Source organism: Bemisia tabaci, chromosome 3, assembly GCF_918797505.1.
Source record: "Bemisia tabaci chromosome 3, PGI_BMITA_v3".
Lineage (NCBI taxonomy): Eukaryota > Metazoa > Arthropoda > Insecta > Hemiptera > Aleyrodidae > Bemisia > Bemisia tabaci.
In genome coordinates, this window is record NC_092795.1 from 48,747,770 (window position 1) to 48,766,736 (window position 18,967).

General features: G+C 41.4%; 1 protein-coding gene across 7 annotated transcripts in view; it reads right to left on the bottom strand.

The window, feature by feature from the left end:
- The window catches only part of tutl (immunoglobulin superfamily member turtle), a 400,439-nt gene that overhangs the window by 108,291 nt on the left and 273,181 nt on the right, over window positions 1-18,967 (bottom strand). For 6 of the 7 annotated variants that reach the window (XM_019041621.2, XM_072298493.1, XM_072298492.1 and 3 more), the window contains exon 3: window positions 14,915-15,060. In XM_019041621.2, coding sequence (XP_018897166.1) covers window positions 14,915-15,060 — 146 coding nt within the window. The remainder of the gene's footprint in view (window positions 1-14,914; window positions 15,061-18,967) is intronic. The other variant, XM_072298491.1, reaches the window with a different exon arrangement.

Sequence of the window (18,967 nt, forward strand, 5' to 3'; positions counted from 1 at the left end):
AAAAATCTAATTGGCGTGACACAGGATTTGAAGCCAAGGGTAGAACTTGGCGTCAGAAATTGGCGTTACCGAGAGGGGAATTACGGAGATATTCCCGGGGATAAAATGGCTCTTGGGTTCTCAGGTAACATTTGAAGGACCGGGGGTAAAAATCCATTGAGGAATCAGACTCAAGTGCTTGAAATTCGATATATAAAGCCTTATTGGCTGGCACGCTCCTATTTAAATTCTATTAGAGCGGCAGGTGGGTCGCGGGTGAGAGGTCCCGTTTCCGAGCGAGCTGACGACGCGTCGAGCGTCGAGCTCGTCCAGGATTCAAAGCTGATACGTCGACGATAAGTGGGTCTAATCACTTGCATTTTGAATGCGCGCCAGTGCACTCTCGCTCCCTTAGCAGACGCGCAGCCATTTCCCCGGATGACGACGATATTTTTCCCCCATTACAACACCGACTTTTCACCCGGCTCGAGCTCCTTTTGCCCGGCGACACGCCCACGCCCCGTGGCGCCGGATGTCGCCCGAAAGGACACTGAAAAAAAAAAAAAACTTCGGCCGCGGAAGCCGTACTTACGAGCTACGGACATACCATCCGCGTTCCGAGCTTAGGGGTCGGGATCTCCGGGCGTAGCACCTGGAGCAATCCAAGCTACGGTTCCAGCGTTCGAAACTTTCGGCCTCTGAGCCCGGAACGGACGGTATGTCTAGATAGCCTGTAACTTTTTTTTAAGTGGAGGATCCATCCTCGCGGATTTGCGATTTCGAAAATTTCCAGTCTTAAGTTTTCATAATACCTAGTCAAAATGAATCGGACTATATTATGCTACAGAGAACTATGTGCCCAAGGTTTGCGTAACACATGTAGAGCAAATTCCTAAATCTACACGGAGAAACAAACCTCGTGCGTGGAACCCGAAGTTCAGGTTTTATGGATCTCTGAAGTTTTCGGATTGAGCATCTGAACATTTTAGGTCTAGCTGTCGAGGTTCGGATCACACATCTGAAACTTCAGTTCTTACATATGATGTACTTCAGATGTGAGAACCGAAGTTTTTCGGATGGGAAAACCGAAGTACTTCATAGATGTAAGAACTGAAGTTTCAGATGTGTGATCCAAACCTCAGCAGCTGGACCTAAAGTGTTCAGATGCTCAATCCGAAAACTTCAGAGATCCATATGACCTAAACTTCGGGTCCCACGCACAAAATTTTTTTCTCCGTGTGAGCCCGGAACGGACGGTATGTCTAGATAGCCCGTAACTTTTTTTTAAGTGGAGGATCCATCCTCGCGGATTTGCGATTTCGAAAATTTCCAGTCTTAAGTTTTCATTATACCTAGTCAAAATGAATCGGACTATATAATGCTAAAGAGAACTATGTGCCAAAGGTTTGCGTAACTCACAAGCAAATATATAGCTTGAAACAACCCAAAACTCTTAGCCTCCAAATCGCATGGAAATCAAAGTTTCCTCGGCAACGCAGCGCAACCCTTTCATCGGAGTACACGAAGCGTTTACCGGGCGCGAATGTAAGGTCGTAAGGTTGCACGATAAAAAGAGGGATTTTACACGGGTTTAAAATGGAGAAAAGTGCTGATTTTTCATCACGATCCAGCAACGATGACTCGAATGTGAGGCTGAGACGAGTGCAGACGGATTCCGCTTTGAAACAGATGGAACACTTTCCAACTCTCCGGCTCCCGGTTCGAGGTGATGAATAATTGGCGATTACTCCGCTGAGCAATGATCGAGTGCATCGAAGTCTACACAACGGAGCTTACCAACATCAAATCCGTCTTAAGATTTCTCCAGCGAAGCTACAAGCTTCCTCTTCGTCTGCTGGGTCCCGAAAAGCCTAACTTTTGCTTCTGGTTAATTGGATGCTCTCGAAATCGACGGCTAAAGTGCGGAACCACGTATCTTCATAGCCAGTGGCGTGGCGTGAATTGCGATATATCGATTGTTACGCCTTTTAAACCTATGGGAAAGGATCGATAAACAGGGTGTTCGCAGCAAACACCTTAATAATCGATTCTTTACCATAGATCGTATTCGATACATCAAATGGGTGAGTTGTATCGATATCGATTGGTTCAAAACATAAACATAGCCTCAAAAGTAAATTCAGAAATCTGAGATAATGGGTCTTATGTAACAGATTTTTTATTCTCTTGAGTACCAAATGCCAATTCAAAGTGAAATTGTCAGGAAATTTTTCATTTTCAGCTTTTTCAACGAAAATCCATACAGTTTGGTCTGAGGTTATGTTCTATTGTTTTGAACCAAACGATACATCGAACCGTTATCGAATACGGTCTATAGGTTTTAAATGGCATGACAATCGATACATCGCAATTCACGCCTCGCCACTGTTCATAGCGGTGTCCAACACGGGAAAAAAAATCTCGGTGTATTTACTAAGAAAAGGGTAAAATTACCAAGAATTCAGGGTTCTATTTGATCCCAGTTTTTTCTTGGTAAAATTCCCATTTATGGAATTGGTAATTTTACCGGGAAATCTCGGTTAAAATATTGAACTTTCTCGGTAATTTTACTGGACCTTGGTAAAAACGCCAATATTTTTTACCGACTGTGGTAGAATTACCGAGATAAAACGGCAAAGTTACCGGGAATTGATTACCGATAAATGTGGTGTTCTCACCTGAAAAAAACAGTAAGAATACCGGTTTTTAGGTAAGCTTACCAGTCTGTCTTGGTAAAATTACCAATAATTGGTAAAAAAAAGTGAGATGGTAAAGGTGCCAACGGACCGTGGTTAAAACGCCGAGAATTTTTTTTCAGTGAAGATCTCTCCTCCTGTTTTATTTTTTCGAAGAGAAACAAGTCAACTGTACAGTTCGAAATTCCTACAGGATATTCTGCTGATAGAGAAGAAACATCTAGGAAGTTTTCGAGAAATTAAATTGACAAATTTTCCAAAGAATAAATAAAGCATGGCCATGAAGTGTGCAACACTGCGATTGTAGATACGTGATTTTGCAGGTTAAAAAAAATAATCGGAAATAAGTGAAAAAAACCGAAATCGACCCCGGCCGGCATTACGAGATATTATTTTTTTAAGGATCGACTCAGCACCAGGTTGATGGTTTACATTAGCACGTCTTCCATTTATTCGCCGGTATTGAGAATGCTTCCACTAAAATTCTGTACGGACGCTTCCATGGAAGTCAAGACTCTTGAAAGTTAAAACCCATTGAACGGTCGCTCGTTAAAAAGTTATTTTTCATCGAAAATGCCGGGAAAATCCGCGTCGGGCCGGCGTTTGTTAACGGCAAATTGGTTCCATTCGCATTGTTATTCATTCAAAATCGCCGCGGAGAGATTCCAAGTGTAACTAGATCACGGAGGCTACCGGAACCGGATCTATTTTGCGGATCAAATTACGAAATTCAATTAAAATCGAAAAAATAAAATGAACGAACGAAACTTATCCGGGGCATCGCAGCGGGGAAACGCACCAAGTATAAAAATGGGAATAAACGCAATCGAAACGCGCAAGAAAGGGAATCGAAATAAATTAGATAAAATAAATAAATAAAAAATATTCAGGGTGAAAAAAGTTTCGCTCTCGTGATTTGTGCGAGAAAGTTGGGCTGAGGCGCTGTTGCTAAATTCATCATAAAACTAACCTAAATTGCATTAAATCATCGGGAAATCAGTAATGCTCCCGTGACCGTCCGTCATCTTTGGACTGGGAGCGTTCATTCCTGTGCTGAAGGATCGTGATTGGAAAATGATATTCGTAAATTGACGCTGATGCGAGGCTGCCAGATTCCATGATAAATTGTGCGATTTTGATACGATCGGGTTGAATTTACGGGTAGATCTGACAGATAACACGCTGCGTTCCGCCAAAGTGCAGCAAAGAGTGCGTATAACTTTTAGGGCGAAAGAAAGAGAAAAACGCAAAATGAATATTTATCTTGTTAGCAAACGCACATTCCTAGAGTTCTCTGAATTTTCGTTTCGACACTACACCGACAACGCTATCTCTTGCGAAGAGGCTGATTGTGAGAGAAAAATACTTTTGACACGGATTGAACACACCGGAAAGAATTCTTCAAAAAATCGCTGAAAATCGTTGAAAAACCCCCTGCTGTTGAATGTATAGTAAATAATGAAAGAATTTCTTTCATTTGTTCCTACAATATTTGTTTCATTCTTATGCGGAGGAAAAACTCCTATAAACATTCGGATGTTTTCAAAAGTCCCTTAAAAAACACGAATTTTCCAGGAGACGTGCGCACTATTTTTTGACAATTTTTAAGGGCATTATTTTCCGGACTCAATCCATCATGACTTGAAATTCCAATAAAAAATGATAATAACCATCTTTCAAATCTTCATCCTGGGAAGTTTGGCAGATGAGCCAGGCTGTTTATAACGTGCATTTCTTTAAGACGGTGATGTGTTCGTGCCGTCAAATAGACAAATCACTGCACTGTCGAACCCGAGATCCCGACAAGCACGAAAATCCAAAGGCGGATCCAACAATTTGGCAACATCAGATTTCCTCCATTTAAACCTATGTTAAATAATCGATTCTTGTCAGAGCACCTAGCCCCTACAATAGTCGATACCTTTCCATAGGTTTAAATGGGGGAAAACAATGTTGACAATTGCTGGATCCGCTGATGCGAACATCTCGCCAAACACAGAGGATGGTATTTTGAATCCCGTGCTTTGGGTGATGCTATATTTTCGGTCGAACTTTTACCTTCTCAAGAAAAGGAAACTCGTTGGGACTCAGACGACGGCAACGCTAGGATGAAATAAATCGACAAAACGGAGGCGCGAGGCTCCTTCAGCTTCATGAAACAATTGGGCCGAGTTCCGGATCCCCTGGCTGCGGGTTCCTTAACGAACGTCTCCGCGATTTCTCTCACCTACTTCACTTTGTCAAAAAAAAAACGAGGAGTTTAATGAAAATTTCACGCCTTAACCCCTCCCCACCTCCTCGTTGGAGGCTTTCGAATGAAGCCTTTGGTAGTGATGACTCACGCAGGACATACTCTATCGCAAAGTCCATTGATGGATACCCCCAATTTTTTGTTTGTTTAGATAATATGTCCCCGGAGAATCCCCCCCTTTCATCCCCGGATAATTAACCCTTTCTAATCGTCATCATATGTTATTTGCCATATTTATTTTTAATTATTCATATTTATCTATTTATTATCATATTTGTCATATTTATTTATTAATTTAGAGGCTAGACAAACAGGGTCACGGCCCTAGTCAAAAGGTAGAAGAAGAAGATAATATGTTGCAAATGAGTCATTTGGAGGCCAAAGTGGATTTTAAATCTATCTTTTGAGCTAAAAAATAAAAAAAAATATTGAATTAATTTATGTTATACTTAGGACCAAAGACTAGCAACAGGACAAACTCTGGTACTTTACCGTGAGTGTTTTATGTTCCTTTCTTTGTTGATTCTTTGCAATCCACTAAATGTGATTTTTGATGCATAATTGAAACATCTAGTTTATTCCTGATGAATTCAATAAGAAACAACATTGTCACCTTGTGTTACAAGCAACATGTCTGTAATTTATTATTCAATAAAATTAGAGGTAAAATAGTCTAAAGGCTGGATATCTCTCTACTGAACTGGATCCATTAATAATATCATTTTTTAATTTTAAAATTTTTCGGGGAGGAATATGGTCTTAAGAACACAGAATATCCGTCTGGTGTGTCAAAACACGAAAAAGACCAGGAGCCGCACTTTCCAAAAAAGGAGGCTCGCTTTTGAACACGAACAAAGTCTTGAACACTCGAAAACTTTGCAACTATTAAACCTGCCTTAATTCCGATTTATTCAAAGCTTCGGCGGAAGCTTTCGCCCATTCATTCGGCAGGAAACTGTCAGAATGGTTTCTTCAAAGACTTCAGTCTGTTTCGCGAGGAGTTGAGCGCTATCTAAAGCTCTTGAGTATATTCATTTGATGGACTAAGACGTCGAATCTTTTGGCCTTTGGAGGCGGATCAGAACTTGAGTCTACCGCAAGGAAGTTCTTCACTGAAATGGGTGCAGAGCTCCGTATTGTGGTGAAAGGCAGGGAGGAGGGGGAGGGGGGTTGGGCCCGGGCGAGTTGAGCTTTACTGGGCGGAAGACCGCAAACGCACAAAAAACCGGGGTTGTGACCGCGGTACCTAACAAATAAAAACTTGGCCCGCGTTTGCCGAGTCTAACCAAAATATATCTGACTTTAGAGGAAGTTGACTAGGAGCTATTTAGGGAGATTACGGACTTGTCGATAATTTTGAGGTTAGATCATGGAGCTTTTAGGGCCCAAAATGGCAGCCAACCTATGAAATCAAATTATTGAGAGTGATTTATTATTATAATGGAGATGTTGCATGTGTGAGGAATTTGCGATTTGACTCTTGATTCTTATGTAAAAGTTCGCGAGAAACACGATGGTGCCACTGGTTTTCTCTGAAATCAACTCCCAAGCTCAAAAAAAGCTCTCAAGTTGAGGCCAAAATGGAGGGGATATCCCACGCTATCCTGAGAGTCCACCTCTACATCAAGACAAACTCTCCATGCAAAGATAGGGAGCAAATACATTGACAGGGATGCCACATTCATTTAGAGGACCCAAAACTGAAAAGACGGCATCCCTGTCTAATGTATTTGCTCCCTATCTTTGCATGTAGAGTTTGTCTTGATGTAGAGGTGGACTCTCAGGATACCGAGGGATATCCCCTCCATTACGGCCTCAACTTGAGAGCTTTTTTTGAGCTTGGGAGTTAATATCAGAGAAAACCAGTGGCACCATCGTGTTTCTCGCGAACTTTTACAAAAGAATCAACAGTCTAATCGCAAATTCCTCACACATGCAACATCTCCATTTAGCAACCCTCGAATTTTCATACGCAGTTTTTCCTCGGCACGAGGGCATTGGCAACGTGCAGAAATTATCCGGTGCCGGTGCTACGCCGCAAATAAACATATTTCACACAGTCCTCAATTTCGCCTCTCGCTTGGGGGAATCCGGACGAAAAGAATTCATTAGGAAGTTTCCGAGAGGGCGAAAAACTTTCACTTCAACTATTAAAACCGGTCGTCGACGACGGTAATGCGCTTTGCCAAAGCTCCACCCCTCCTGACCTCCCCCTCTACATGCCCTCGAGGCGAATGTTACGATAAATGCGCCCCCTCCGCCCCCCTCCGCCGGTGGTAATTTGAACGAATTAAAAAGCTCCTCGACGAGGCGCGGCGCGGCTCGGCGTTTTTGAAAGTATAATTGACCGACTATACTTTCATCTCGAGGCCTTTGTTTTTCGGGCCGGAGCTCGTTCCGTTCCATGCGTCACAGTAACGAATTCGCGCGGATGTGCGCGGGGTTGCCGCCTCGGGTCCTGCAGGGTTTTTTTCCAATAATAACGAGACGTCGAATTGTTTTTGCCCGTGCATGATCGGCAATGGCGTTCGGCGGTATATGGACAACCCATTAGTGCGTTTAAGCGTCGCCGAAATTGTAATTACTGGAGAGGCGATCATTTTCGGTCATTTGGGGGTTTACAACGAGCCCTGCGTAGGTGACATACTACATGACTCAATCCCTAGTTTTACCTGCGATATAGGTTTGCTTCTAAAGATATATTTGTTTGTTGGGTCTCACTTCAAAACCCTCCTAACTATTTTCTATTCATAAGAGAGGGATAAAGTTAAAAAGCGTGCAAACAGTTGTAGTAACAAATTATGACCATTAGTCAGATATAATTTTACTTCCCTCCTGTTTTTTCCTACACTGGAAAAAAACACATTGGATCTAGAGTTCAGACTCTTAAAAGCATCGACAAGAAAAAGTACTCTTGATTCAATCAGAATCTAGCTTAAATCAAGAATCAAGCCTCTTAATTAAAGCGGATTTCGTTTTGATTCAAGCAAAAATCCGATTGGATCAAGAGTATTTTTTCTTATCAATGTTTTCAAGAGTCTGGACTCTCGAGATCCAATGTGTGTGTTGTTTTTCTTTTTTTTCTTTTATTCTTTTTTTTTCCCAGTGTACATTGCATTCATCTTATAAAATAGCCACCACAGTGGCAGCGCCAATCACCGACAGTGATCATGGTCATACTGTTCATTAAGAATCGCGTAGCTCAATCGGACTATATTTTGCAATTTGGAACTGAAATTTCTGGCTCAGTTTAAAACCAACGTACGCACCGTCGGTTTCCCTATGGACATACGTTTCTTCACGGATGAGCCAGAGATTGTGATTCCGAACTGCAAAACGAAGTCCAATTCTCCACCCCGTTTTCCACCGGTAGTCGCCGGTCCTGTTCGGATTCTTTTTCCCGGGCACGAGGGCACATTATCTCTATCATATTTCCCACTTCTTTTATATTAAATTTCGTCCCTGGAGCATATTATCAAATGGTCTCTCCTCCGCGGTTGCCGGATCTCGACTCGGGGAAGCGAAACGCGATGAAAAGGGCGTTGGGAAAAGGGATGGAAGCGACAACGCGGGCGCCGGTTAACGAGAGGGATTTTCATGGGTGCTTCGGTCTCGGCCTGGGCGGCCTCCGCCTTTGACGGCGAAACTGGGTCGAGGGGGACGTCGTAGTCGTCACCGTCGCCGTCGGCCGGGCCGCTCGTTTTAGAGATTTCGCCTCCGAAAAAGCAAAAGCGCCGCCGCGAAAAGCCAGCTACACGACTCCGATGCCAATGCACTCGACGCCGGCATTGCCGCTCCCTCGGAAAAAATACGATTTGGGGAGCGGAAAAATTGAATTCCCCATGCCGTTCATGGATGAATCGGTTGCGCTGGTCACAGAATCGCAAGTTAACGGTTAAAACTTATTTTTTTACTTTTTGGAGGGAGTGATGGAGGAAAAAAATTGAAGACTAGAGTAGTCACAAAATTTAGATAATGAAATTCCTTAATTTTTTTCGTGATTTCTCTTTACACATTTGAGTAAATTTTCCTGACAATTGAAGATATGCCAGATGGTTATGAAGGGATAATTTGAAATAGTTTTCAGACGAAATTTGTTGTTCAGAACGTCAAATCCATTCTAAAAAGCAAATAAAGGTGAATTAACAATTTTTCCCTCATACTTTCATAATTTTCCCTGATATCCCCAGGTTTTCCCTGACTTTTCAAAATTCCCTGACATTTTCCTGATTTCCCTGACACACTCGAGTAAAAATCTCTGACAATTGAAAATATGCCAGAGTGCGAAAAACTTACTTGCCAGGTTGAAAAGGCATTATTTGAAATAGTTTTCAGGTGAAATTTGTTGTTCACAACGTGAAACCCATTCTAAAAAGCAAATGAAGGTGATTTGAAAATTTTTCCCTGACGCTCTCATCATTTTCTTGGACATTTCCAGATTTTCCCTGATTTTGTAAAATTCCTTGTCATTTCCCAGTTTCGTTAAAAAATTTAAAATTCTCTAAAAAAATATCCGCTTATGTGCATTAAAGTTGGACTGCATTTTGCAATTAATTAGGAACAATAATTTCTGGCTCGTGTCAGAAACAGCATAACATCTGGGACAAGGAGAGGGCCTCGAGCTGCTTGTTGGGCTTAAAAATACTCACAACTCATTTTTCTTGAAAATGTAACTTGAATCCTTTCCGTTTTCTATCCATTCCTTATCGACTACATTTGAGCTGCACTGAACTCGAGAATAAAAGTACAAGCATGTACTTAAGGTTTAATGATCTAAAGATCTACGTTTTGAACTTAATTTTCTGGGAAAGAGGACGGTTTTTCCACCCCGTTTCAAGAGGAAATCCACCACAAGCGAGGCTTCAAAAATTAGTCCCTATCAAGACATTCTCTAAAAACCGCGAACACCCGCGAGAAAAAGAGTATTTCAAAGCTCAGGTTTTCGACGAAATTTAGAACGCTAACTCTCTGTGCAATAGTAATGTAATTTCCCGTTCTGAGGCGCGCGTGGTTTTTGCGGTCAAGTTTTCCGCCCGGGCGCCTTTCAGTTGATTAAAAACGAGGTTCCACGTCTTTGAGCTGCTTGCAATTTCAACAAAGAAAAATATGCACTTGTTAAACAGCCACAGAAATTCCGGGATGATTGTGAAAAGAGCCAATCCCTCGTAAGGCGTAAATTGCAGCCATACACACGTATTTTGCAAGGTTTCTTTTCGTTTTCAAGTCGTCTGGTGAAGCACCGATATTCCATTATACAGATTACTTAGTGTCTTTCATCCGATGTTGTAAGTGTGCAAGAATCGAATCAACCACTTCCTTTGTTGCAATGAGCTTCTATACTCCTCTGGTTCCTGGCTGTACGGCTAAGCGCCTTCATTTAATCGAGTATCCTATAAATATGCACAGGAGTTAAAATAGCCGTATCAGTCTCCTTCACCCATTTCTACAATGCCTCTTCCCTGCCAACTCTTGAAATATCAGTAGCGTGGCATGCTTTGCAATGTGTTGATTGATTGATCAGCCATTTAAACTTATGGAAAAGGATCGATAAACAATGAATTCGCAACGAACACCTTTTTAAGCGATTCTTCACCACAGCTTCAAATGGAGAAATATCGATAATCGATCATTCACGCCTTGCCACTGTAAAATATCTAAACAATGTAGGTACATTCCTCTACCGTCAATTTAACAATCATATGAGCTATTCAGGAGCTACTGAAGTTTCTGAGGTTTAAAACATGAACAAGTCAAAATAATTGACTCCGTAAAATGTGCGTGTTTCAAGGGGTTCTTCGTTCATATGTGACACTTAAATTCGACGTATCAGCTTTGAAAATCACTTCCACTGGTCGGAATTTCCGACCATGATCCCTGGCTATACTTCAAAGGCAACGTGGCAAATCAGTAAATGAATTCTTATAATTCACGAAGAATAGCTTCATTTAGCTTTTAAAGCTAAAACACAACAGGCGTAAATACGAGGGTCATCCAAAAAGTAAGGTTCCCTACCTTGTATCTTCCGAACGAAAAGAGATAAAATCAAATCGGTAAAAACGTACATATAAGGCATACTCTAAGCTTTAAAACAAGGTCAAGTTTTTGAAAATCGGTTGAGCAATTAGCGAGAAAACTCAATTTTACTGAGACGACCTCCCGTCGTCGCGTGCCCACCTCCGAGGTCAGGATGCGCGGAGAGTCCCTTACTTCAGACTCGACTTATCGCCTCTAAACATCAAATCGAAAAGGAATTTAAAAGATTTTATCAAGTAGGCCTTACTTTACTTTTTGAGATAGTCTCCGCATCTTTTTTGACATTTCTGGTGTCATTACAGCAGCTCTTTCATGCCTTCCGCGTAAAAGGTCTCGTCTTGGCTCCAAAACCAGTCATTGCCAGCGATCTGCACCTCTAAATCGGTTGGAAATCGCTTTCCACAGTGGGAGCTTTTCATCTCAGGAATAGACGAAAGTCAGCCGAGGCTAAATTAAGAAAGTACAGAGGATTGGGGAAAAATTTTACCACGGTAAGCAACTGATTTGGAAGTGCAGATCGCTGGCAATGACTGGTTTTGGAACCAAGACGAGATCTTTTACGCGGAAGGCATGAAAGAGCTGCTGTAATGATACCAGAAAAGTCAAAAAAGATGCGGAGACTATCTCAAAAAGTAAAGTAAGGCCTACTTGATAAAATCTTTTAAATTCCTTTTCGATTTGATGTTTAGAGGCGATAAGTCGAGTCTGAAGTAAGGGACTCTCCGCGCATCCTGACCTCGGAGGTGGGCACGCGACGACGGAAGGTCGTCTCAGTAAAATTGAGTTTTCTCGCTAATTGCTCAACCGATTTTCAAAAACTTGACTTTGTTTTAAAGCTTAGAGTATGCCTAATATGTACGTTTTTACCGATTTGATTTATCTCTTTTCGTTCGGAAGATACAAGGTAGGGAACCTTACTTTTTGGATGACCCTCGTACTTGATCACTGATTTTTCGTCGATCTCACACATTCTCAGGCATTACTGAAAATTTGTGGTGAGAGATGTTGAACAGAGCACGAAGGCGGAATATCAGAAAAGTGCGGTTCCAGTCATATTGAGCGAAGGTCGTTGCTTTTCAAAGGAAAAAAGAAGAATCACACTCTCGGCCGAAAACAGGGTTTTGGTGTGAACTTTTTGAGTCTCATCAATTGAGTCTTGCCGTTCCCAGACACTGAGATAAGAAGTGCTTTGGTTTTGAGTCTCGTGTAGAATTTCAAGGGTCAACTACATGCAAAATTTGAAGTGTAGGTCGTTGAAACCCTCTGTGGTCTTAATTGTCTATGAATATTTTTGAGACCAGCAGTCTTAACGCTAATTGAATCAACTGCGTTGTCCCGAAAATTCCTTCTGTTTTATTTCAAACGGGGTAAAAAAGCAGGATTGACTTGAAAAACGAAAAGTTTAGATGAGATTCAGAAATTTTAGATGGAGAGAACCTAGCTTGAATACCACCAAAGACGCATAAGGGCAGTTCTGGGTGTGCAAGAGATGATACTTGTCACAAGATATTTTTTTGTTGAAAAAATCCCATTCGAAGTAAAAGATTTGGGATCAGCAAAATAAATTAAAGCATTGTTGGCAAAAAATACAGAAAAAAGCTTCAAAATTTTACCAGGGTTCAGCATACCTCTGGCTTTTACGGAGAAGTACTTTATTTGTTGATCTTGCTGCCATTGGAGAGTATACAGAACTGTCGCTACTTGAACATAAGTCTACGGAAAATTTACAAACTTAAAAGGGTCCAAAGAAGTAACGAAAAAGATGCAATTGAATATTCTTTGAAATTAAAATGTCCCATGACATTAAAAAAAACCCACATACGACGTTTTAATCTCACAATTCACAAGTCGTTTAGTACATTTTCAAAAGGCGCATTCCTCTCCTAAGCACCAACTAGTTGCCCAGGAGGGAAAACATTCCTCTCCTCTGCATTAAGTAGTTGTGTTCGAGAGAAACGTTTTCTCTTCCGAGCAAGTAATTGGTGCTTAAGAGAGGAATGTATCCGTTCCTACGCATTAACTAGTTGCTCAGCAGGAGAGAAAACATTTCTCTCCTTTGCACCGACTAGTTGCTCAGGAAAAAAATCATTTCTCTGCTTCGCATTGAGTAGGTGTTAAGGGGAGATACGTTTTCTCTCCTCATCATGGACTGGAAATTCGAAATAAATTTGATTCGTCTGCATTTGATCGTTGACTTATTATGTGAGGAAAAAGTCCGCATCCTAAGAGAATGACAGTGCCTTACTCTCCAATGGCATCCAAGAGTGCTCTTTTTCTTCCTAAAATTATATCCAAAAAGAGTGCTAGAAGCAACTGAAAGGTGCAATTATATTATACTTCAAGAGCAGCCTGAGAAGCATCTCAATAGATGCGTTTTACGAACAATGTTGTTCTATGAGAAAACAAAAGAGAATGGTGAAATAGTGGTAGTAATAATAAAATAAATAAATAAAAAAAGAGATAGGCTTGCTTTTATCCAAATAGTGTTTGCAAAAAGTATCCTTTGCTGTACGGAACCAGCTAAAGCGGAAAAATTCCCCCACTCCGATAATTGAACTCTTCTCTTTGTACAACACATAAGTCATGTGCAAAAAGAGCTAGCGAATTGACAGGACCCCCACTCCCGATTTTCGGGATGATCCTAACGCATTAGTGAATTCGTTGAGTGGGTTGTGCTACTGACAATACAAATATTAACGACGGAGCTGAGTCCCAGTGACACGGGATTAAAATCACGGAAACGCTTGCGGTATCCCAAAATTTACGGTTGACCAACTTCAACTCGGACGCCACGCGGGATAACTTTTCGACTGCACATCATCGACTATGTGGATTGACGTTCCTCCTGCCATTATTTATGTTGGGGCAAGTACGGATGACTTTATTGTTAGGAATTTTCACTAAAAAATGACTTAAGCATAGGATTTATCTCCCAATACGTACAGAAAATAAAACTGATCCCACAAACCTTTGCATCTTTTGATAACGTCAATCGGCTCAAGCTATTTCAAGGGGATTTTTGCAATCTCATAATAGAAGAAAAATGTGTTTTAAATTTTGCTTCTTACTCTCATTCCCTGTTTGGCAAGCTCATTTGATGAGAACAACTACAACAAAGGGGAGGGCTCTTGATTGCATGATTCTGCAATCCCGAGGCAACGGCTGCCAATTTAAAGAGTTTCCCCCAAAAATGTGTCAGATATAGGTTGAGGACACTATTTTTAGTGGCATTTTCTTAAACATTTCTCATTTGAAATCTACTCTTGCTGAAAAACTTTCAAGAAGCAATCTGCTATAATCAAGCAAACTCTTCTTAGTTATTATCTTTGGTTGAAATTAGAGTGAGGAGAAGAGACAGGGTTTCAGAGGATGGATGAGGAGAGGAGAACAGGTGTGTGAAATGAAGGATGAGATCTAAACAAGACAAGCCATGAAACGAATACTGCACTAATAAAGAGAGAGATCTGTTCTGACACGGGCAAGGGCAAGGGCGTTAAACTCACACATGAAAATATTGGTGTTAATCAGTATCAACCAATAATCCCGGTGTTAATTAACTCACACCAGTCATTTCTAATTTAATCCTCGACCAAAGTTAAATTAACCTCAGTCAAGGTTGAATTATACTCAGGCTGGCATTAGGTTGAAACCCTGGACAAAGTTGATTTAACTACAGTCGGAATAGGCTGGAGTTAAATCACTATTCGGTTAACCACGGTCGGAGTAAATTAACCACGGTCGGAGTAAATTAACCCCGGGACTGCGGCTTGATACGGAGAGCGGAACGCCAATATTTCCATGGGCGGTGAACTGATCGCGGACTAGAGCAAGAACGCGTTTACTGGATACTGATAATTGATAATTAAAAGGGGTTACGGTTGCTGATACTGAGACTGAGGCGGTACATGACATGTAACATGTTGGTAGTGTGTGTTGGTGTGGTGGGGGTTCGTACCGTGTCGACGCTCACCTTCTTCTCCCACTGGAGGACGTACGGGACGGGGTGGTCGGCGGGGAAATCCACCCCGCAGTTGAACACCACCGACTCGCCCAGGATGGCAGTAATGTGCACTGCGTCCTGGAACGGCCCATTGCTTTTCCCTGCAACACATCAAAAATAACACAAATTAGTCACAGATTTTGTGGGATTCAAACAGACAAGGCAACAACAGACAAATAACATATACCTTAACCAGTTGAAAAAAAAAACTTAAAAATAAGGCCTATTATACTGCCGTGCAACGCAAAGACGCCGTAAACGCTACTTTACATTTTTTGGAAAAAACGTGTCATAGCATAAACGCTTGTGTACCTTGGGACAATTTTTTTTACAGAATTCTTCAAATACTATCAAGAACTTAACCTGAAAATTTGAGGTGCACGGGTAAAACGGTTTTTATATTTAATAAAGTGTTAAGTTCCAAAAAACGAGGGAAAATCTTGATGGATTTACGGCGTTCTTGCTTAGCACTGCAGTATAGTTTAAAACATTTTTTCGAAGAACCTGTATAATTAATTTTGTTTAAATTGTTGTGAGGGTTGTATAAATTGTAAATTTGACTTGTGCCAGAGCTTTTTATAATAGGTTGTATGCATCAATAAATTCTATCTATCTATTCTATCTACAAAAAAATAATGACACTGATTAACACGGGTCGGTTTGCCAAAAATTTGCGAAACAACCGATAAAGGTGGAGTATTTCGTTGATTTTTAGAGCTGATTCCAAAAATGATCAACTTATTTCTAAATTAGTTCGATTTTCCTCGGAGAAATTGGAATGTTTCCTAAAATTTGACTTCTTCGAGAGAAAAGTCAATTTTCCGGGAGATATGTGCAGAATGGAGAAAAACTACGGTCATTCCGATGGCAAGATTTGCTATGACTTTATCTTCGGTGATGCAATGAGATACCTGTGAAAAACGAGAATGCCTATTTTTAGTTCTAAAAAATACGGGCGTACGATCTCTTCGAAGCTCATTTGAAAATGAATATGAATTTTCTGGACGGATTCGGGATCAAATCGTATAATTCAAGCGCTCTCACGCTTCACGGTGGAATAAGAGTCCGAGCGTCGGGTAAACGGATGAAAAAGCTACCAGAGAGAAGAACTCGTCGCGGAAAATCTCGCTGCGACAGAGCGCATTAAGTATATTTGCGTGATACAAATATATCAACTCTGCGGATGTGCGTGAAGTATCTCCTCTTTTGAAGGCGTTTTTTGACGCTGGTAGTGCTCGTCACTTTAAATCACTTTTGGAACGTATCGATGCGATGGTTGATCAGTGATCACACACTATCACACCATCAGTGTGTATCATGGTAAAATTAATATTAAACTAGGGGGTACGCCCCCTGCCTCCTCCACAGTCCAACCCCTTGAAGCACTGCGCACGAGCGCTACGCGCTCTGAGTACGATCTTATTTTCTTGAGGCAACACCTAGGGATATTCATACAAAGTAGCGACGCTACATTGGTTTTTCCCCCTTTCTTTTTCTTTTTTTTTCTTGGCCATTCCAAGAATATCTTCCAAAAATACCACGCCAAAATGTATGTGTTTTGATTGCGAAGAAAAATGACATAAATTTAGAAACGCTACGATACTGTACTGACTACTACACGGCACCTGGCTTGTGATAACCGGCGATGGAGGGTATTCAACAGTAGCACAGAAAGGACACAACACTTGATAAATAATTGCGAGGAACACAAGGGGCTCTCGTCTGAATTGGTGGAGATGAGACAAAAGGAAGGGACATAATATCCGACACGATATTTGTTTCTAGTCTCCTCAAAATAAGCGAGGCGGGGACGCTCGAAGGACGAAATTTAGGACTCCGACGGGACAGGGCGGAGGGGTTGGGGTGGGGGACGAGGGGGGCGTCTATCCATTATCGCGTCAAATCACTTATCAGTCGAACTGGAGAGGAAGAGATACGGAATAAATGAAATTTCACGGTTCCTGGAGATGCGAGTACAAGAGCCGATGTAAGATACAGTAGTCCCTTGCAGGGATAGACTGGACGTCTTTTCAACCTCGTATCATCAAAGCAGTTTCGGTTGTGTCGGAGGGACCACTTCAATGGGTCAGTTGCGCTGGTCACGGAATCGTGTTTCGATTCCTGATTCTTATGGATTGGCTAAAAATAGTAAGATCTGTCTAAAAAGCAACTTTCTACGTTCAATAATGAGATATGGCGCTTTGAAAAATTCGGTTTTATTATTTGACGTTGCTTTTTTTTCATTCTCTCTAATTTAATTTAGACATATTATTCTATAGACAGAGAAAAAAATCAGGGAAGTCATCAAAACATTACGTTGACCAGTTTTCCAAAGCACAAATAAAGTATGACAGGAAAAAGGCAACGTAGCAAACGGCCACGGTATCGATCGAGATAACACTCGCAAGTGACCCATACTGCCATGCTGAGGAAAAACGCCGTATGAGCCTTCAGACATTGCCAAATTTCCTCTGTTGAAATACGAATTTTCAAGGAAATCTATGAATATTTTCCTCAAATTTTTCGAATAATTTGAATCACATACAATCAGATCTAAATTATCTGTAAATTTCAAGGGAAAAGATTCATAACTCTCCTTAAAAATAAATATTTCATTGCAGGAAATCTGACAACGCTCGAATGTTCAGAAGGCATTTTTCCTTAGACCGGCAACATTGTCAACAAGGAAAACCGCTTCCGATAGCCACTGCTCCGGGCCCAGCGAGCGGCGAGAAGGGTATCGGCAAACGAATCGACAAGTGAGTAACAACAGCGCGCAACTGGAGTAATATTCGTCTAGTTATAGTTTCATTTGCCAGGCAGCGCTCGCTCTCTCGCCGTCCAATCTCCCGCTCCTCCGACGTCATTCGCCTGACGAAGGCGAACGGACGCGCTTTCCGAGCACGTCGACGGCCGGAATAGCCCCTTCCTGCGCCCCCCTCGCCCTGTCCGCCCCGAATTCGCATGCACCGGAACTCCTCCTCGCTAATGCAGTCCTTGCACATGTAGGAATATTATTTCTGTCAGGGAGCACGAATACATGTAAGCAACTCCAAATCTGACTTTTCCGATATGGACGTGCTCGAGCAACGTGGATGAAGGGGAGGGCTGGAACCCCACGTTTCTTAACGGTCTAAATATAAGAGCAACGCGTAAAGCTTAACGCCTGTGGCGAGAAGCGCTTGAAGGAATTGAGCCACGAAGCGGTCAGGAGGCGCACCCTCTGGTTTAGTAGTAATTTCAAAATGTAACAGACCTATACTGATTGTTCCGAAAGTAATTTAAAGTGACGAGCACTAAAAACGCCAAAACGCCTTCAAAGGATGAGATAACTCACGCACATCCGCAGAGTTAATATATTTGTATCCCGCAATTAGGTTGAATGATTGAAACAATGTCTAAAGTATTGATGCTAATTCATAATTGAATTCATTGTATGTTTATTGATCTGAAATGCGAATGGCTTTAAAAAACTTGAATTTCATACTATTTGACGTAGTTTTTCGAGGGCAAAATTTACATTTTGTTTTTTCATGCTACTATGAGCGTCCGAAAGGAAAGAAATCTTACTGATGAAAGGAGAAGAAAAAACCCCGCGATAAAATATGTTTATACCCGAATTAAAAGTATTCTGTGAACACTTTTCGAACAGGGAAACACCCAAAAAAGTTAGATCAAACCGTAATTACGGCGGATGAAAGTTTGAAGTCCAAAAAACATGGTGCCTTGAATTAACTGATGAAATGTTCTACATGGGAATTTTTAGGGCACGAAATACCCGAATTATGATGCTGTTTTAAAACCTCAATCGGTTGAAAAACGAGTTTTTCATGACACTTGAGGGAGATGCCCGCTAAGGTCTAAAATGGATTCCTCGATCCAAATCAACAAAAATCGCGCTATTAAACTTTTGAATTCCTGAACTAAGGTCCAGTTTCTGCCGAAAGTCACAAGTAAAAGAAGTATCCGTAGAGCTTAAATAGAGTTGGTGATAAATATTCATCTCAA